The sequence below is a fragment of the Crinia signifera genome, chromosome 7 (genome assembly GCF_055691185.1).
Source record: "Crinia signifera chromosome 7, ASM5569118v1, whole genome shotgun sequence".
Lineage (NCBI taxonomy): Eukaryota > Metazoa > Chordata > Amphibia > Anura > Myobatrachidae > Crinia > Crinia signifera.
Window position 1 is genome coordinate 8,505,849 of NC_139223.1, and position 22,337 is coordinate 8,528,185.

At 49.2% G+C, this 22,337-nt stretch overlaps 1 protein-coding gene across 10 annotated transcripts in view; it reads left to right on the plus strand.

The window, feature by feature from the left end:
- LOC146019740 (uncharacterized) overlaps nt 1-22,337 on the plus strand; it is a 781,584-nt gene that overhangs the window by 730,751 nt on the left and 28,496 nt on the right. For 2 of the 10 annotated variants that reach the window (XM_083152254.1, XM_083152261.1), the window contains exons 1-2: nt 20,210-20,749; nt 21,276-21,351. In XM_083152254.1, coding sequence (XP_083008380.1) covers nt 21,321-21,351 — 31 coding nt within the window. In that variant the 5' untranslated portion in view covers nt 20,210-20,749; nt 21,276-21,320. Of the gene's footprint in view, nt 1-3,696; nt 3,741-20,209; nt 20,750-21,271; nt 21,352-22,337 lie in introns of those variants that run through there. The other 8 variants (XM_083152259.1, XM_083152260.1, XM_083152256.1 and 5 more) reach the window with 7 other exon arrangements.

Sequence of the window (22,337 nt, forward strand, 5' to 3'; positions counted from 1 at the left end):
TCCATGGATATATGTACAAGTGTCCATCAAACAAGTGTCCATCAAACATGTAACGTCCCCTATGGGGATAACAGATATGTACACAGTAGCCATGTTTGATAATACATTATACAATAGGGCATCCTAGGCACACAGTACAAATACTACACAGGATATTACAATTCTTCCCGGTTGGAATATTGCATGTCCCCATGCAACACGTTAGGCTGACTGATAACTCCAATGGACTTAAAATATCGTCTTTTCCACTTCCTAATAAAGTGCTTTCCGTTTGTTCTTTTCTTCAGGACCTCGACCGCTCCGGGACCACCCAGCCTCAGGGGGTCACACCTTTTGGTGGACCAGCGCAATGCCCCGCACCGGTCACCGGCTTTCCACGGGAAGTCCACTTATTTCTACGGAAAGTACATAATTGTGTCTATCTAAACACGATAACGTAGGGGCAATACTCCCCGAGTGCTTCGTAATGGTCTTTCCGTGGGACGGGTGGAAGCCTCCCTTTCATCTCGTTCTGGCGGGGCTACTTGTTCCATTTCCGAACTCGGGGTAAGCTCTTGTCTTGACGAAAGGCGGTTATTTTGTCTCTTTACTTTGATACTTGGACCACAGACAAGCATGAGGATCTCCATGGGGTCGGGCATAACGGCATTTGTAGGAGATTCGTCCCTTTCTGACTCGAGTACTTCTTCGGCTGACTCGGGCGTGGCTGTAGCTAAGCACGGTTTCAACTGTTCTCGGGCGACAGTGATGATGGGACCCGCGGGTCCTCTTTGAATTTGATAACTGTGAAACTCGTCCGTCGGTAGGCTGACAACCGTGTAAGGTTGAGTCTCCTATCGAAAGTCCAATTTGCTGGTCCTACGATTTTTTCTCCGCCACACTTGTTCTCCAATGTGTAGCGGGACCTCGCACCTCCCAGCGTCGTAGTTCCTTTTTTGTCGTTGCTGAGTGCTGTCTAGTCGTTTGCCCACAACTTCTCTGACGGATTCCATTTGACGTTGGTGTCGACCGACCCAGTCACTGGTGGGTCTTTCGGTCTCCATGAACTCAGGATACAGTTCCAAATCTTTTGGTAATTGGCCATGGCGGCCAAACATAAGGAAAAAGGGAGTGTATCCGGTGGAGCAATGGCTGGTGTTGTTATATATATATATATATATATATATATATATATATATATACGCAAGGTTGGACACTAGGCTTGGCCACCGGCTCCGTTGTTCCTTGGACAGTGCCCGGTGCATCCCAATGATAGTTTGGTTGGCCCGCTCACACAGGCCGTTCGACGGTGGGTGGTACGCGGTGGTGCGTATTTTCTTACAACCGTATAAGGTACACAAGTCGTGAAATAAAGCAGCCTCAAAGGTGGGTCCACGGTCAGTAAGGATTCTATCGGGGGTCCCGTACGGCTGTAGGAAGTGTTTGAGGAATACTTGAGCTGTTGTCTTGGCAGTAGCGTCTCGAACCGGGACCACCACTAGGAATTTGGTGAAGTGGTCCGTTATGGTCAATGCGTATTAGATTCCGCTGGTGCTAGCTTCCAACTTGACATGGTCTAGGGCCACCAATTCTAGTGGTCGTTGTGTCTCGATTGGACATAGCGGATCCCTTTGTCCTGGATCCGGGCGCCTTTTCAAAGTGCAGGCTGTACAGTCTCGGCACCATTTGTCAATGTCCTCCTTCATGCCAACCCAAAAGAACCGGCTTCGTAAAGTTGCCTCGGTTTTACAGGTTCCGAAATGCCCCGACTGGTTATGGTATGCTTGCAAGATGGACTGACTTTGATGTCGGGGTATTACAATTTGCATGACCTTTTCATGCGTACCGGGGTCACATCGGGTTCGGACCAGTAAATTCTTGTTCAGTTGCAATCTATCTCGCTGCCGTAGGAGTTTGAGTAGTTCAGGCGGTGTGTGTGCATGTTGCTCTTTGGACAATTTTCGTCCCGCTTTAATAATTTCCATCAGTTCTCGTATGATTGGGTCTTCCATTTGCACCCTTTTCCAATCGAAGACAGGGCCTGATTCCACCATCTCGGTGCCGGCTACTGTGACCAGACTGGAATGTCCTGCCTTCCTACGACTGCTCGCAGGCATAGGGGCGAATGCGGGTATCTCAATTCTCTCTTCCTTGTCCTCGGCTTCCGGGATTGTCGTATTAGGCAGACGGGATAATGCATCCGCATTGGTGTTCATTAAATTCCCTGGTGATCAGACACCCTTGATGCGTCAACCGTGCTTTCCCGATTGTCAGTTCGGCTTCCCAGTACCCGCAATATTCAATGGTCTGTCCATTGCTGGCCAACAGTTGCAGCCAGTTGTCTGGTGGCGTCATGATCTCTTCCCTTGGCCAGTACTTGTCAAACTCGGTGAGACAGATGGTGGTGACCTGGGATCCTGTGTCCAATAGTGCCGAAATTTCCACACCGTTTATAGAGATAGTTACGTGTGGGCAGGCTCCTACATAACGGGAATGCCAGGTTGACGGGTTGGACCTACTGGAGAAGATCCTCCCGAGGGTAGGTCCGCGGCCTCGGGGCGTCTCCATTTAAATCCTCTTCCATACAGAATAGCTCGATGTGCCCACTCTTGTGACAACGTCTGCAAATCGGGCTCCCTTGGGCGTCGAATCGGTCCGTGGCCCGTCTCCCTCTCCCGGCCGTGGTCGTCCAGGGTGCTCGGCCTCTGCCCGAAGCTCCGGCGTTGTTTCCCTTACTTTTGAGTAACAACTGTTCTTGGCGGAGGTCCTTCAATTCTCTCCCCATCTCTGCCAAACTTTTGGTAATCATTTCCAGCTTCTCTACCAGAGGCCCGGACATCTCTTGTCCTGACTGTGCTTGCTGGGTGACAGCTCTTTTCCCCCCGCGGGTGGAAATCTTAGGTGCAGGTTCTTCATTCACCTCATCCTCTTCATCTTCCGTATCGGTTGTCGCCTGGCTTTCCTCATCGTCACACTGATTCAGCCCTAATATTTGGAAGATTGCCTATTTAAATTTTGAGAAAGTGCCACCCGGATTTTGTTTCCTCCACATTCTGAGTTGTGCTCGTATTGTTTTTTCTCGAGCTCCCTCCACGAAAAGGTTAATCAGGGTTTCATTCTCCTGATCCTTGTCTCCTGGCTCAATCGCCTGAATCGCATGGGAGGCTTCCTGCAACGCCAGGGCGAAGTCCCTCAATGATTCCTGTGGTTTTTGTTTCCTCGCGTATAGATGTCCCTTTAAATCTGCAAGGGTGCGTGCATCAAATACACTGGCCAATTTTTTGAAAATGTCTTGTACCGTGACTTTCCTTTCTCCCATCCACGCCTTCACCTCTCTCCTTGCCGGTCCTTTCAACTGTCCTAGCAGCATTTGTACTTGCTGTTCATTGCTTACATGACCCAAATCAAACATGGACTTCATCCTGTCTTTGAAGTCTCGGAATGTTGTTGTCCCCGCCGTGCGTTTATTTCCCGAGTATACGGGCAACCATGGGGCCCCGAAGTAATAAGGCATGGTAATGGTCGAGTTCTGTGTCATTTCTCCTCTTCTTCTTATTCCAATGTCGCTCGGGGATGGGAGGACTCTTCTTTTCGCTGATTTGGGGGTTTGGGGTTCTGACTCCGCCATTTTCCTATCCTGTCCGTAGACGCCAAAACTGTTCTTTGTAATATCCCAAACTCAGTGTTAATACTTCTTTACCTTTTTCTTTCTTTCAGGTTCTATTGTTTCTCTCACGGCCGATTTTCAGAATTCTTCTTTGGTAAGTATAGTCACGCTTGTATATCATGAAACGTTTATTTATATTATAGGTGAATCTATTATAAATAACATATTTATATACATGCGGTTCTAACACTTAATATGCTAACGAAAAGTAACAGGCTACTTCTAAAATGACAATAAGCGTGTACCAGCGCTATAGAATACTACCAAATCCTCTACAATTTCAATGACCTGTTAAAGTTTATCAATTAACTCTATACTAACACAAATGAATCCTTATAGTACTGCAACTGTACTCTTATTACTTTAAAATATAACACCAACCAGAATACAGTCAATTGATACTCTACAATGGTACTTATCTAGTCTGTATATTCAGCAAGGAGGTGCTAAGTTCAAAGAGTTAATGAGTCTCGGAGTCCCAGGTTATACTAACTTCCTTGCTAAGATCGTTTTGATCAGCGTTTATCTTCCCTGTAGTATACGGCTAATCACGATATATTTGTACTCCAAATGGTGTATCTTATGGATGCACTGTGCCTTGTACTTATTCCTGACCACTAAGAATGTTGCTATGAATTGCTCAGTGTATACTTTCAAGCTGTACACAGGTTCAGAGGAGCGCCCCCTGGCTCCATGAACCGGGTCTAGCTCCTCCCTTTACTTGAGGGTTAATATATAGACTAAACTTCTTCCAAGTGGTCTAAACTGTCAGATTCCTCTGTCTGCTCTACTTGGGATGGTTTATAATTCGTGGAACAATTTAATGACCGGAATCTCTGATCTATGAAGCAGTTCTATAGCTACAGCAGTGTTTCCCTGGCAACCGGTCTCAGCTGTCTCCTTTCCTGTGAGCCTTTCAAGTTGTAGGCTATCTGTTAAAAGTAGCAGGTTTATCTGTTTTCCTGGAGCCTGTGCCGTGTTAATTATATTTCAATCTCGCAGTTCTGATTACATACAGTTAAGTGGAAGATACCCTGCTTGTCAGCACGCTGCACTGTCCTGACTAACAGCTGACTTCCGTCACAATCACAGGGCAAGCTGCTGTAATGCAGGAGTTAACCTGGTTTCCTAGGTAACTGTTTATTACTTGTACAGGTTGAGTATCCCGTATCCAAAATGCTCGGGACCAGGAGAATTTTGGATAACGAATTATTCCGTATTTCGGAATATTTTAATATTTCAATGATGTATTTTGAAGTATCTTGCATGTATGCTGTATAAACACATAATATACACACAAATATATTTTATTACCACATAAAATACACACAAATATATTTTAATTGTTTAAAAAACAAGGTTTCAAAATGTGAAACAAAATGTGTGTACTATCTCAGCACTGAATTTGAATGCCAAGCAATCATTGTCTTGCACATATATAGTGCCAGTTACATATCATGTCCCCAGTGATGCTGTTACAAATGTCCCCAGTGAGTTTTTAGCAAAAAAAAAAATTTTTCACTTTCTGGAATGTCCGTATTTCGGAATAATTCGGATAACGGATACTCGGATACGGGATACTCGACCTGTATAATATGCACTCTGGGCTACTTTGCATGTGAATGTTTAGCAGTCTTAGGAACATCAGAAGTGGCTGAGACTGAATAAAATAGAGTTCACACCGAATACAATGTAGCTGGGAATCTGGTATATCCTTTCTAGCTCATCTCTGTCTCTCTCTCACTCTTCTCTGTGCTGATGGGGAGACGTGCAGGGGAGCTGTCAGTACTGAAGTAATATAGCTCCCTATATGGTGCTGGGCGGATCAGGGTTGTATAGAGGCTGAACTGTTACTGCTTATTGTGACTTTGTTTCAATGGGTATCAATTATGGAGGGTTGTGCCTTAGTTGTTCAACTCTCCTGTATAGGTCTCTGTGGGTGACTGTGCCTTATATGGGGCTGTACTGGGGATGTGCTATGTTGCTGCAGGGGTTGGTTTGTCACTCACCACTCCCCATTGTCTTCGACCTGTTCCCCTTTTCCCCGGCTCCGTCCCCTCCTTGCAGGGCACTCACCGCCTCCAGTCCGGCCTCCGGGCTTGGCGCCGCCTCTCAATGACGCGGCCGCCTGTACTGCGATGCGGCCTCCTACTTCAAAATGTCCTGGCCAGGCTCTCCTCTCCGTCCGGCCCCCTTGCGTCACTCCTATGCCGCTGCCTCCCAATGACGCGGCCGCCTGTAATGCGATGCGGCCTCCTCCTTCAAAACGTCCTGGCCAGGCCCCCTTGCGTCACTCCTATGCCGCCGCCTCTCCGGAGATCCCGCCTGCTGCCGGAGGCTCCTGACAGAAATCTGCAGCCCAATGTATACCGGGGCTCTCGCTGTCTGTCACTGCTCGGCACCAGAGACAGCGCGCTTCCGGACTGGTAAGTCTCTTAGACTTCCCCAGCAGCGCTGTCCGTCCTTCCTGCTGCGCAGCTCTCCCAGATTTTTCTCCCCCCTCCTGAGGTAACTCACTCCTATTTATAGTTATCGGGCACGCGATCCTCTCCTTCCCGCTCCCAGCGCGTGCAGGAAACTTTATTAAACAGTGTTTGGTGATAAGTTTATCTTCTCTCCTCGGTGCAGGGCATTTGACCTTGCCCTCCAGTAGTCTCTGTATCCGGGTAGCTCAGTCTACTCTCTCCTGGGGGAAACTGCGGGGTGCCATGAACTAAAACATATTTACAGTCCTTTTCATAAAAGTTTATCTTGCCTTCTATGAAGGCATCCATGGATATATGTACAAGTGTCCATCAAACAAGTGTCCATCAAACATGTAACGTCCCCTATGGGGATAACAGATATGTACACAGTAGCCATGTTTGATAATACATTATACAATAGGGCATCCTAGGCACACAGTACAAATACTACACAGGATATTACAAATGTATGATTGCCAGCACCTGTGGAGAGCTGGGTAACTGATAAGAAAGGTGTCACCACAGGTGCTGGCAATCATACAATACCAGGGAAGCCCAGGAACAGAGCATTGTATCCTCCTGGAGAGGGGCATGCTGGGAGGTATGGATAATGTATGATTGCCAGCACCTGTGGAGAGCTGGGTAACTGATAAGAAAGGTATCACCACAGGTGCTGGTAATCATACATTACCAGGGAAGGCCAGGAACAGAGCATGTTCTCCAAAATGGAGAGGGTCAGGTAGGCAGCCATGTTACTTATAATTGCAAACTTACACACACACACACACACACACACACACACACACACACACACACACACACACACACACACACACTTGCACTCTGATTCACATAGTAACGCAATTAAAAATTGCAATCACAAAAAGGAAATACAGTATTGCAAATTGATTGTATAGTCATAGTAAGCAGACAGGTTCTGACACATTGAACACTCTCTCTCTCTCTCTCTCTCTCTATTTCCTCACTTGCTCTGGATTTCCAGCTTCTGCCATGTCAGGCCACAGTGCAGTCGAAGAGTGTTGTTTTTTTTTGTTTTTTTTTTTACTTTATTAACAATGAACAGAGATTCTTCTGCCTGTGGAATGCCTCCACCTGCTGGCCCGCCTCACACTCTTCCCAGCCCTGCATGTGTATATAGCATGTATGTTACAGGTAGTTCCCTATTAGATCTGAAATCTGTCACTTGCTTACCTGGTCCTCTCCTTCAGGGACACAATGCTCTGTTCCTTTCTGGACTTCTCTGGTAATGTATGATTGCCAGCATGGGTAATCATATGGTGTTTCATCGGTAACATCGGATTTATGGTTCCAATGTTCGATGTTTAACCCTTCAATGTTGAGGATCCAATGTTTCCTCTTAATCGCTAGATCTCCCAACCGATGTTTTTTCTCAAGTTTCCAATGTTGTTTTTTTCTTTTGTGTGTCACTGTCACAGCTTTCGGCAGACAGCTCACTCCTTGTTTTATATTCCTTGACAACTTAAAAAACACAGATACAAAACAGTAACACACACTGTGGCTCTTAATCAGCTCTGAGCTCAGCACAAATTTGTTTGGAAAATGGGCAAAACCATGTGCACTGCAGGTGGGGCAGATGTAACATGTGCAGAGAGAGTTACCTATGTGTGACTTATTTTGTTTCTGTGCAGGGTAAATACTGGCTGCATTATTTTTACACTGAAATTTCAGTTTCAACACACCCCACCCAAACTTAACTCTCTCTGCACCATACTTGCCGACTTCTCAGCTGGGCTTTGCAGGAGAGAGCAGTTTGTTATAGGAAATAGCGGGCGTGGGGAGCTCACAAGCATAATTTGGATAGCTCTGCCCATGACCCTGCCCCATTTATGACATGTAAATGGAGCGGGGTGGGGCCATGGGCGGAGCTATCCAAAGTACATTTCAGAGTGTACTTTAGTGCTACATTTATCAAATTTGAAAACCTTCCTTCTTCCCACCCTCCCTCCACGCTGCTGCAGCTTTATAAAATGAACTGTTCCTCTCCTCCTTTGACCTGCACCCTCATAAAAATGTTAAAAGGCAGTGGGGAGGGGAACGATTTTTATGAAGCTGCGCTGCTGCTGCAGCGGCAGCACGAGCGTGGGGGTCTGCAGTGAGTGGGGGGAGAGAGACAGCCTGGAAGGGGAAGACAGCCTGAGCCCTATTAAAGAGAACAGCGGGGAGCAGAGGGAGAAAAGCAGGAGGGATGCAGACAGCCGCTAGCTTACCATGTCTGCGGCGCTGCCCTCTGCTGCTTGTGCCGCTCACTCTGCTACTCCTGCGACTGGCCCATGCTGTGCTCTGCTGCCAGGGCTATGACGGTGACCAAGTCCGGTCCTACAGAACCCCGGCCGGCATCTAATAAGATGCCGCGAGGTCGCCGTCAGACCCTGAACTTTGTGACTTGCGCATGCGCAGTCACTGTTTTTTTTTTGACAGGCAGGCTAAAGCGGGAGGATCCGATATATTCCCGGGAGAAAGGATCAAAAGGCGGGATACTCCCGCTAAATGCGGGAGGGTCAGCAACTATGCTCTGCACATGTTACATCTGCCTCACCTGCAGTGCATATGGTTTTGCCCATTTTCCAAACAAGCTGAATAAGGGCCTGTGTGTGGTGATAATACAGAGAGAGAACAATATAAACTAAAGAGTATGTGACAATATTACTGGTACTGTATAGAGATGAGCGGGTCCGGATCTCCGGGATCCGACCGAGCCGAATATGGTGATCCGAGTCAGGATCCGAGCCCGAGTTCCCGTCTTAATTCCGGACCGAAAACGAGGCAAAACGTCATCATCGCGCTGTCGGATTCTCGCAGGATCTGGATTCTATATGACGCACGCGTGGCCCGCCATCTTCACTCCATTATAGGAGAGGGTGGTTGGGATCTGTGTGCTGCATGCCCTGTGCCCTGTGCTGTGATTTATATTTTATTTACCCTGTGTCAGGGTCTGTGTCCAGTGTGTCAGGGTCTGTGTCCAGTGTGTCAGGGTCTGTGTCCAGTGTGTCAGGGTCTGTGTCCAGTGTGTCAGGGTCTGTGTCCAGTGTGTCAGGGTCTGTGTCCAGTGTGTCAGGGGCTATGTCCAGTGTGTCAGGGGCTATGTCCATTGTCCATTGACTGTGTCCAGGGCAGGGTTGCCGACCCTCCCGGAATCGGGTCCCCCTCCCGGCCCCTCGGAAGGGTGGGCAACCCTCCCGGATTCAGGGGGACCCCCACTGTCCCCCGGATCGCGGCATTAAAATGCCGCAATCCTCGGGTCTCAGAGGAGGGGGCGGAGCTAAAATGACACAATTGTGTCATTTTAGCCCAGCCCCCACCACGGAGATCCCTGAATTCGCTGGTTTAACAGCATGGGGGCGGGGTTTAGTGATATCACACTTAATCCCCGCCCCCTGAACGGCTACTGAAACTCTCCTCTCCGGGCTTCTCCCGGAGAGGAGAATAAGAAGGTCGGCAGGGCCGGTGCTAGGGGGTTCGGCGCCCTCCTGCAAACTATAAATTTGCGCCCACCCAAGCTTTACAAAGGGACAGCGCACACCAAAAGAAAAATGTGTGATCTCTCAAGGAAGGGGAATGGCCACGCAATAATACTCCCACTCCAAATTACACCACATAGTAGCACAATATTATTCACCTTACACAGCTGTAACTAGCCATTTTGGTACCATGAGTTAAAAAAACAGGGAGAGTTTGCACCGTAGGAGCGCACAAAAATGTAGGAGCGTAGCTTTATGGGGAATGGGCGTGGTCACATAAAAGTACCAATTACACTGTAATCCCCATAACACATTATGCTTCACACCTCAATGCCCATTACACATTATACCACACACAGTAATGCAAATTATACATTATGTCACACATCATGATGCCCCTTACACAATATGCAGCACACCATAATGCCCATTACACATTATGCCACACACCGTAATTCTCCTTACAAAATATGCCATGCACCATAATGCCCATATGATATTGACACACATTATGCTACACATAATGCTCCGAATACTCCTGGATATACCCACATTTGAAGGGCTGCTTATTCAGAACGCCCACACCAGTTGCCAAAAGTAGTTGCTCTGCTTATACGTAGTGCTCACACCAGTTGCCAACATTAGTAGCACTGTGTAACCATATGCCCACACCAGTGGCCGACATTAGTAGCACTGTGTAACCATATGCCCACACCAGTTGCCGACATTAGTAGCACTGACTATACACGTGCCCACACCAGTTGCCCACATTAATAGCGCTGACTATACACGTGCCCACAGCAGTTGCCGACATTAGTAGCACTGACTATACACGTGCCCACACCAGTTGCTGACCTTAGTAGCACTGACTATACACGTGCCCACACCAGTTGCTGACATTAGTAGCACTGACTATACACATGCCTACATCAGTTGCCGACATTAGTAGCGATGTCTACACACATGCTCACACCAGTTGCCGACATTAGTAGCGCTGACTATACATGTGCCAACACCAGTTGCCGACATTAGTAGCGCTAACTATACACGTGCCCACACCAGTTGCCGACATTAGTAGCGCTGACTATACATGTGCCCACACCAGTTGCCGACATTAGTAGCACTGACTATACACGTGCCCACACCAGTTGCCGACATTAGTAGCGCTGACTATACATGTGCCCACATCAGTTGCCGACATTAGTAGCACTGACTATACACATCCCCACACCAGTTGCTGACATTAATAGCGCTGACTATACACATCCCCACACTAGTTGCCAACATTAGTAGCGATGTCTACACACATGCTCACACCAGTTGCCGACATTAGTAGCACTACCTGTCCTATACACATCCCCACATCAGTTGCCGACATTAGTAATGCTGCCTACACACATGCTCACACCAGTTGCTGACATTGGTAATGCTGCCTGCCTATACACGTGCCCACACCATTTGCCAACATTAGTACACTGACACCTTAGTCTGCTGTCCTGGCAGCTCAGTCTCTCCTGTGTCTCTCTTCAGTCTTGCTCCATCATAGCCCGCCCCTCCGTCCGTGTAACCCTGCCCCCTCCGTCAGTGTAGCCCCGCCCCTTTTAGTACGTACTGCTGCCCTGATGTATACTATAGGAGCCTGGAGGGAACTCTGTGCCTCCGGCACTGCTGCGTGCCCTGCAGTGTGATAGGCGCAGCAGCAGCCGGCAGCCTCAGAGAGTCAGAGACAGCAGGGGATGCAGAGCAGGGACAGTGGCGCCTCTTCTGCCCAGCGCCTACCTGCTTTGCATCCTCTGCTGAGCGGGTAGCCCAAGCCCTGAAGGTCGGCAACCCTGGTCCAGGGTGACGGGCTGTATCCAGTGTCCAGTGTGACGGCATATATCTAGTGTCCAGTGTGACGGACTATATCCAGTGTCCAGTGTGACGGACTATATGAAGTGATCAAAATTGACTAGAAATGAGTGGAAATAAATGTCGTTGAGCTTAATTATACTTTAGGGGCAAAAACAGGCCCAAAATCTGTTATTTTAGCATTTTTTCCCCAAAAAAATCAGATCCAAAACCAAAACCCGCAAGGGTGGTTTTGCCAAAACCAATCCAGATCCAAAACACAAAGGGAGATCCAGATCCAAAACCCGAAAAAGTGCCCGCCGCTCATCTCTAGTACTGTATAGTATACTCCTATATTGCAACTAAAAAGGCGCGTTTTTCAATGTACAGTATTGTTCTATGTTGCACTGTATGGACAGTTTTTTTGTTATTTTCTATGTTCAACTTAAGTTATTAGCCTGTTGATACTGGTATAAATCAAGTCAAATATGGTACTTCCTCATCTTTGCAGCCACCGCTTACGCTATGGAACTTATATAGCATACAGCGAGCCGCAAGGGTTATTTTCGGGGTTCAAGCCACCATCTATTACCTTTAGTAATGTTGTAGCGAGCAAAGCAGAGCGTGCCACCGAGCTCAAAGCATGGTGATCAATCATGAGGGGACCATCGCGATTTACGTAGCGGCCAACGTAACTGGCGTAAGCGGAGGCCGCAAAGATGAGGAAGTACCTTACAAATATTTAAAAATAGCATATTGTGAGCTGCTGCAATAAAGTTTTGCGGTTAATGCTTCATTTTTATAAGCCTCCAACAAGATAAACTTAATAGAAGGTTTATCATTTCATAAGTTTATTAGTGTATTATATGCCTAAGTAGACAGTTTATTAAAAATATATAGAAACATTGGTTAACATTGGTTAACATCGGTTCTAGAGTACCAATGTTTAGGTCTAAATGATGTTTTGTAACCAATGTTGAAAAACATCATTTAACTGATGTTTTGTTTCGATGTCTCATCCCTAGCCAGCACCTGTGGGGAGCTAGGTAACTGATAAGAAAGGTGTCACCACAGGTGCTGGCAATCATACATTACCAGGGAAGACCAGGAACAGAGCATTGTGTCCTCCTGGAGAGGGGCATGCTGGGAGGTATGGATAATGTATGATTGCCAGCACCTGTGAGGAGCTAGGTAACTGATAAGAAAGGTGTCACCACAGGTGCTGGCAATCATACATTACCAGGGAAGCCCAGGAACAGAGCATTGTGTCCTCCTGGAGAGGGGCATGCTGGGAGGTATGGATAATGTATGATTGCCATCACCTGTGGGGATCTAGGTAACTGATAAGAAAGGTGTCACCACAGGTGCTGGCAATCATACATTACCAGGGAAGCCCAGGAACAGAGCATTGTGTCCTCCTGGAGAGGGGCATGCTGGGAGGTATGGATAATGTATGATTGCCAGCACCTGTAGGGAGCTAGGTAACTGATAAGAAAGGTGTCACCACAGGTGATGGCAATCATACATTACCAGGGAAGCCCAGGAACAGAGCATTGTGTCCTCCTGGAGAGGGGCATGCTGGGAGGTATGGATAATGTAGGATTGCCATCACCTGTGGGGAGCTAGGTAACTGATAAGAAAGGTGTCACCACAGGTGCTGGCAATCATACATTACCAGGGAAGCCCAGGAGCAGAGCATTGTGTCCTCCTGGAGAGGGGCATGCTGGGAGGTATGGATAATGTATGATTACCATCACCTGTGGGGATCTAGGTAACTGATAAGAAAGGTGTCACCACAGGTGCTGGCAATCATACATTACCAGGGAAGCCCAGGAACAGAGCATTTATTCCACTGAAGGAGAGGGTCAGTTACAGTAGGTAAGTAGGCATCTATTACATATTGCACTCATAATGCACACCTGTGCTAAAACTGAATATTTATTCTAGACTAGCTGTATACCCGTGTTTAACTACAGGATGCGGATGGTAAATTAGAATTATAGTTTCTCATTAATTTATGTTGGAGTGCAGCACATTATGCATCTTCTGATACACTCTGTGCTGCTGGGGGCCCTGCTACTGCCACTATATAACTCACAGTCTGTGGCTTCCTGCTGCCCCCATTCCCCTCCTCACATCATGTCACTGCCCCTGTCACATGCAGCCCTGTCCTCACTGACACATCACCCATCTCCTGATATACTCTGTGCTGCTGAGGACCCTGCTCCTCCTACTATATAACTCTCAGTCTGTGGCTTCCTGCTGCCTCCATTCCCCTCCTAACATCCTGTCACTGCCCCTGTCACATGCAGCGATGTCCTCACTGACACATCACCCATCTCCTGATATACTCTGTGCTGCTGAGGACCCTACTCCTCCTACTATATAACTCTCAGTCTGTGGCTTCCTGCTGCCCCCATTCCCCTCCTCACATCATGTCACTGCCCCTGTCACATGCAGCCCTGTCCTCACTGACACATCACTCATCTTCTGATATACTCTGTGCTGCTGGGGACCCTGCTCCTCCCACAATATAACTCTCAGTCTGTGACTTCCTGCTGCCTCCATTCCCCTCCACACATCATGTCACTGCCCCTGTCACATGCAGCCCTGTACTCGCTGACACATCACTCAGCTCCTGATATACTCTGTGCTGCTGGGGACCCAGCTCCTCCCACTATATAACTCCCAGTCTGTGGCTTCCTGCTGCCTCCATTCCCCTCCTCACATCATGTCACTTGCAGCTCTGTCCTCACTGACACATCCCTCATCTCCTGATATACTCTGTGCTGCTGGGGACCCTGCTCCTCCCACTATATAACTCTCAGTCTGTGGCTTCCTGCTGCCTCCATTCCCCTCCTCACATCATGTCACTGCCCCTGTCACATGCAGCCCTGTCCTCACTGACACATCACTCATCTCCTGATATACTCTGTGCTGCAGGAGACCCTGCTCCTTCCACTATATAACTCTCAGTCTGTGACTTCCTGCTGCCTCCATTCCCCTCCTCACATCATGTCACTGCCCCTGTCACATGCAGCCCTGTCCTCACTGACATATCACCCATATCCTGATATACTCTGTGCTGCTGGGGGACCCTGCTCCTTCCACTATATAACTCTCAGTCTGTGACTTCCTGCTGCCTCCATTCCCCTCCTCACATCATGTCACTGCCCCTGTCACATGCAGCCCTGTCCTCACTGACATATCACCCATATCCTGATATACTCTGTGCTGCTGGGGGACCCTGCTCCTTCCACTATATAACTCTCAGTCTGTGACTTCCTGCTGCCTCCATTCCCCTCCTCACATCATGTCACTGCCCCTGTCACATGCAGCCCTGTCCTCACTGACATATCACCCATATCCTGATATACTCTGTGCTGCTGGGGGACCCTGCTCCTTCCACTATATAACTCTCAGTCTGTGCCAGATTCTCTAAGCTTCAAAAGTGATAAAATGGAGAGTGATAACCAGCCAGCCAATCAGCTACTACCAGCCATGTCACAGACTGTGTTTAAAAGATGTCAGGCAGGAGCTGATTGGCTGGCTGTTTATCACTCTCCATTTTATCACTTTTGAAGCTTAGAGAATCTGTCCCTCTGTGGCTTCCTGCTATCGCCATTCCCGACCTCATGTGGAAGGAAATGATACTCACGGGGCACCTCCGGCGTAGATCTATCCTCTTCACTCCTGAAGAAGTCCACCGTACTTGGCAAAAAAATTAACCGCAAAAATGCGAACTGACAGGAGACTTAGGGGGAGATTCTCTAAGCAAGAAATGCGGTAAAAACCCCTTTATCGGGGTTTTTACTGCATTAACGTGGCGGTGGGCATCGCCAGTAAAATCTGGCGATGCCCCATAGAAGCCAATGAGCTTCTACCGCATCTCACTGCCGCCCCGCGCCGCCGCCCCGCATCGCCCCCTCACCTGTGTCCGGGCAGCACAGAGCTGTGCTGCCCGGACCTGTGACCTCCTCCCTGTAATGATCCTCTTCCGGGTGCAGGGAGGAGGAGAGCCCGGCGCAGCAGCAGCAGCGCCGGGGGTGTGAGGGAGGGGGGAGCCGCCGGGACCTCCTGGGACCCGGTGACTCTCACCGCAAAGGACAGCAAGAGCTGTCCTTTGCTATAATTATCGCATATGTTACAACATATGCGATAATTATAAATGCGATGGGCGGCGAAGGGGGGCGGAGATTCTTAGAGAATCTCCTCTTTAGAATGTTTGTTTACATCCTGCAGCTCCTCCTCCCAAATGCCGCTATTGGCCGGCTTGTGGCCTAGCAGCTCCTGATTGGCCACTAGACATTCAATAGTGGCATTCGGAGTGAGAAGCGCTGAATGTAAACATTTAGCGCTTCTCAATGTTCGCGATGGTCGGGTGTTCGGTTTATTTTTTTGCCAAGTATGCTGAACTACTTCAGGAGTGAAAAGGACAGATCTACGCCGGAGGAGCCCTTTGAGTATAATTTCCTTCCACAGGTCCCCTTATGGATTTCTTCAAACACTAGACCCCAGGACCGATGGACGGGGACCTACCCATGGGCTCAAGATAGGTAAGTATTAGTATGTATGGGCTATGTATATATTAAAGTTTTATTGCTACTTGTGTATTATCACGGCGCCCACTAAACTATTTGCTTAGTGGGCTATTCTGCGTAGGGAAATCGCATCGCATGGGCATATTCAGTGCTCTTTTATTTATATTGTATAGGGCGTACAATGCCATTAGGTATACAATAATGACAAAAATGAGGTTTTAGGAACCCCCCCCCACTATCCACGCCACCCTGAAGCGTGGGGAGCGGCGGCAGAACGCGTCCTCTGACCTTTTCATACCCCCACTATCCACGTCGCGTGAAGTGGATTTTATAGTGTGGCGAGCGACCAAGCCCGAAGTGTGGCGAGGGGACGCGGAATACATGTAAAGTAATCCGCGTCCCCTCGCTGGGGCCCACTGCGCTCGCCGCACTTCGGGCTCGGTGGCTCGCTGCGCTCACCACACTATATAAGATCAACTCCATACCAACGCGGATAGTAGGGGTATGAAAAGGTCGGAGGACATGTTCAGCCGCACCTGCGCTCACCACGCTTCAGGGTGGCATGGATAGTGGGGGGGGGGGTGCCTAAAACCTCATTGTATGTCATTATTGTATACCTAATGGCATTGTACGCCCTATACAATATAAATAAAAGAGCACTGAATACATTACATAGGAAAATCTGATTGCATCGCAAGGCCGTTACAATGGATCATGCAATGTGATTTTCCTACGGTGCCGTATATAAGAAAATTGGGCGCCGTGATAATACACAAGTACCATTTTATTTTTCAGGTGTCAGTGTGCTTTTATTTAACTATTGGTTTTGCTGTGGAACTAAGAGTCCCAGCAAGCCTATTAATGGACCGCATGCTGGGACTTGTGATTCTCCACGTCCTAGTATGCGTTCCAGGCTTGCTGGGAATCATAGATCCGCAGCAAAACTCAATGAATCAGCTCGATACCCACAACCCAGGGGTACTGGGGACAGCACCAGGCTTCAGCCTGGGTAGGTAACTTCTGGATGGGGGACCCCTTCGTTGGGGCGGTCCCCACTCCCCCAGGACCTCTGCCCAGGCTTACTGGTCAGTACGGTTAATGTTTTGGCCGCGGGACCATATATATAATAAGTGTCCCCGGCTGTAACATTACCTTTCTGTCTGGTTGGGCCTTAGGCTGGTTCTTAAAATACGGCGGACCCCCATTAATTTTGTCCCCCGTATTTTGGGAACCAGGCCTGGGGCTGGTTTAAAAAAATCAGTGACGCCCTATTTCAGTGTGTTTCAGATTTTTTAAAACCAGGCCCGGCTCTTTGAGCCTGGTGCTGGTGACGGCATTGGGTGTGGGGGGGGGACTCCATTTTTTAATTTATTTATTTTTTACACACTGAAGCTTGCACGGATCTGACTGATCCATGCAGGCTAAAGCCAAATACACCAGGAAAATGAGGAACTGTATATTCCTGGCGTATTTGGCCGGCAATTAGCGGCCATTTACCGCTAATTGGCAGCAGTATTTTGAATACGGCCGCTTAGTAAATTAGGCATCACCATTCTTTTGAATGGTGATTCCTGTCGTATTCTTATGATGGTGTATTCATTTGTATTTGTAAATACAAATACGAAAGTGCCATCAATACGAATACGAATTGCCGTATTTTCATGATCGTAAATCCCGAAAATACGAATGTGTAAAAAATAGGTGTATTTCTGGATATGAGTACACCTATTTATTTTTTTCACGAATTTCCTTTAGTAAATTTCCCCCACAGTGTCTACTCCTATAGACCAGGGATGGGGAACCTTCGTCCCTCCAACTGTTGAACTACACATCCTAGCATGCCCTGCAACAAATTTAGCATGTCTAAATAGCAAAAGTGAAGCAGGGCATGCTGGGATGTGTACTGTAGTTCAACAACAGTTGGAGGGCCAAAGGTTCCCCGTTCCTGATGAAGGAAGTGAGAATTGCGGCATAGCCAGCAGCTCACAGAGCACTGTCCATGCCCCCACAGTGGCAAAAATGGGAAAATAGACTAAAGACGTACTTCTTTACTCAAGCATTTCACTGACACAGCTTTCTTTACCAACACCTTCTTACTCCACAGCCTCCATCACCTTCCTCCACCTTCCTCCTCCACAGCCTCCATGACCTTCCTCCTCCACAGCCTCCATGACCTTCCTCAGACCCAGCCTCCATGACCTTCCTCAGACCCAGCCTCCATGACCTTCCTCAGACCCAGCCTCCATGACCTTCCTCAGACCCAGCCTCCATCACCTTCCTCAGACCCAGCCTCCATCACCTTCCTCAGACACAGCCTCCATCACCTTCCTCAGACACAGCCTCCATCATCTTCCTCAGACACAGCCTCCATGACCTTCCTGAGAAACAGCCTCCATCACCTTCCTCAGACACAGCCTCCATCACCTTCCTCAGACACAGCCTCCATCACCTTCCTCAGACACAGCCTCCATCACCTTCCTCAGACACAGCCTCCATCACCTTCCTCAGACACAGCCTCCATCATCTTCCTCAGACACAGCCTCCATGACCTTCCTGAGAAACAGCCTCCATCACCTTCCTCAGACACAGCCTCCATCACCTTCCTCAGACCCAGCCTCCGTGACCTTCCTCAGACCCAGCCTCCGTGACCTTCCTCAGACCCAGCCTCCATGACCTTCCTCAGACCCAGCCTCCATCACCTTCCTCCTCCACAGCCTCCATCACCTTCCTCAGACACAGCCTCCATCACCTTCCTCAGACACAGCCTCCGTCACCTTCCTCAGACACAGCCTCCGTCACCTTCCTCAGACCCAGCCTCCGTGACCTTCCTCAGACCCAGCCTCCGTGACCTTCCTCAGACCCAGCCTCCATGACCTTCCTCAGACCCAGCCTCCATGACCTTCCTCAGACACAGCCTCCATGACCTTCCTCAGACACAGCCTCCATGACCTTCCTCAGACCCAGCCTCCATGACCTTCCTCAGACCCAGCCTCCATGACCTTCCTCAGACCCAGCCTCCATCACCTTCCTCCTCCACAGCCTCCATCAACTTCATAAATGCGGTAAAAATCCCGTTATCAGGAGCTTTACCATGGGTAATGGACCAGGCAGTGGCCACACGGCACCCTCTGAAGCTTTTGGCACCTGGAGCACACGCTCCACTGGAACCGCCCTATATACACCCCTGTACAGGTGTTATAAGTTTATATACAGAGGGCAATCCAGCCAGGTCCAGATGCCCTAAGCTTCAAAAGTGATAAAATGGAGAGTGATAAACAGTCGCCAATCTACTCCTGCCTGACATTTTTCAAACACAGTCTGTGACATAGCTGGTAGGAGCTGATTGGCTGGCTGTTTATCACTCTCCATTTTATCATTTTTAAAGCTTAGTGAACCTGGCCCTGAGAGAGACCGCATCCCCTTTTACAGCCTCCTTCTCCTCTGCCCATTACCGCTGGAAGCAGCACATCATACAGGGAGAAAGGAGACTTCTGCTGAACAGTAACAGCAGCCTCTCTTCCTAGCTGATTGTGCTGGGCTGCAGCGCTGGTGAGGCAGCGGGGTCCCTGCAGCGGATGGGCAGTCAGCGGCGGGGTCCCTGCGGCGGATGGGAACTAGTAGCGTTACTAGTTCCCATCCGCCGCAGGGACCCTGCCGCTGACTGCCCATCCGTGGAAGGGACCCCTACCCATCCTCGCACAATTGCGAGTTATCCTGAATCAGGCCCTAAGCGCGCTTCTTGGACAATTGAAATTATTTTTTAGCGCGCCTGAAAAATTGTTTTCTTTTTTACTACATGAGGTCTCCGATTTCCAATATGGGGCATGTCGCCGCCATTGCTGGGGAGGTATGAGGCCAGGATCTCTGGAGGTTTCCTGGCCTTGGTCTTGTAGCTGCAGCTGATGGTGTGGCAGTCGCAGATGATACAATGCTGCGATCCAGGTTGCACCTCGTGTCACTAAAGGTGCCTATATGGGTGTGGTATGCCGTTCCGACTGTCGGGACCCCGTCCAGCACCCGCCCATACACGGTACAATTATTGTCTGCAATTTGGACTATATTGCGTTCTAGTACAAAGAGTATGTGCAGCAGATACGTTTTCAGCTGTGTGATGGGATGTACGCAGGAGTGTGCAACTCGTCGCACCCGGCAATTGAGTGTGTCAGGAGAGAGTCTGTATATATGCAGCATACCAGACACACCCGTGGGAGCAATCGCTTCCCCGCATGCTTTCACTTTCACTCTGAGTGATCTCTGTTCACAGTCCACAGTCCCACAGTACAGGGATAGACTGCAGAGCGGGCAAGCAGCATCATAGCCTGGACAGGAAGGGGTTAATGTGGGATATCTGTACATAGGAACCCCTAACAGGGGAAGATACAGTACTGAGAGACTGAAAGCAAAAGAGACAGACAGACAGACAGAGACACAGAGAGAGAGAGAGAGAGACAGCAGGCAGTGAGACAAGTGACATCTGGAGAGAGAGACAGCAGGCGGTGAGACAAGTGACATCTGGAGAGAGAGACAGCAGGCGGTGAGACAAGTGACATCTGGAGAGAGAGACAGCAGGCGGTGAGACAAGTGACATCTGGAGAGAGAGACAGCAGGCGGTGAGACAAGTGACATCTGGAGAGAGAGACAGCAGGCGGTGAGACAAGTGACACGTGCAGCAGGTAATAAGACAGTGACTACAGCATAGGAGACACAGGGCTACAGATCTGTGAGCGATATCCTGTGCAGGGTGTGACTCAGACACACGGACAGTGGGTGAGTGATGTATAATACGTATAACCAGTTTGTGGCTTTATCTTCTGTACCATGTTGCTGTGTGTTATCTCCTGGGAGTATGCAATGTTTGTTATGTTATATTCCGTATACTACATGTCTGCTTTATAAAGGTGCAAATATAGCCAAGCGGGGCTCCACGGGGGCGCACCCCACAGGCACAGGGTTAATACGGCTGCAGTCAGGGGTCTGATTGTGAGTCGCAGGAAAAGCCTGGTACCACCATGCGTTATACTGTGTGTATGCCCGGCATCACATCTAGCCACGCTCACCCAGTCCGCACCTTGGCACATTCATGGCAATCCACGTACAGTACATACAGGCAGACATGCTGCATCTGGATTGCCAAAATGTGCCAACTGCCTGTATATTGGTACAAACCTGGTACCTTAACCAGCACCCGGCCTGTTCCTACAGTTTGTTACTGCGCTGTGTGAGCTGCAGAGCTTGCAATTCATACAGTATCCAAGCTGATGTACAGCGCCGTGTTATGTTGCTGTTCCTGCAGATCAGAGACCGCTGCACCTGAGCGATACGGAATAACCAGCGTAACATGGATCATCCAGGGAATAAGATTGTTACAGGTACGTTACTGGCCCTCATACCTGTCCGCAGCTCTCGCCCTGTTACTGGCCCTCATACCTGTCTGCACCTCTCGCCCTGTTACTGGCCCTCATACCTGTCCGCACCTCTCGCCCTGTTACTGGCCCTCATACCTGTCCTCACCTCTCGCCCTGTTACTGGCCATCATACCTGTCCGCACCTATCGCCCTGTTACTGGCCCTCATACCTGTCCGCACCTCTCACCCTGTTACTGGCCCTCATACCTGTCCGCACCTATCGCCCTGTTACTGGCCCTCATACCTGTCCGCACCTATCGCCCTGTTACTGGCCCTCATACCTGTCCGCACCTATCGCCCTGTTACTGGCCCTCATACCTGTCCGCACCTCTCGCCCTGTTACTGGCCCTCATACCTGTCCTCACCTCTCGCCCTGTTACTGGCCCTCATACCTGTCCGCACCTCTCGCCCTGTTACTGGCCCTGATACCTGTCCTCACCTCTCACCCTGTTACTGGCCCTCATACCTGTCCGCACCTCTCGCCCTGTTACTGGCCCTGATACCTGTCCTCACCTCTCACCCTGTTACTGGCCCTCATACCTGTCCTCACCTCTCGCCCTGTTACATAATCATTCCCATCGCTGCTTTCTGTGATGTGATTGGATCATGGGGTGCATCTAATGCAGCGGACCACGGCCCCCATTATTCTCTGAGGACTGCGGTGTGGCCCAGTTATCAAAGTGGTTTAGCCACAAACATTTAGCATCCCCCGCGTGGTATACGGTCGGTTGGCCGACCTAAAGATGGTCAACAGTCATTAGGTCAACACCACTAGGTCGACATACTGCAAGTGGTATTTAATGCCCTACCATCCACTAGGGCGTGGTGGGAAAATAAAATAGCGTGCCAAGCGTATCGAGGCACCGTGCCCGAAGCATGGCGAGCGCAGTGAGCCATGCGAGGGGACATGGTGCACTTTAACCTGTGTCCATGTCGACTGTGTCGACATT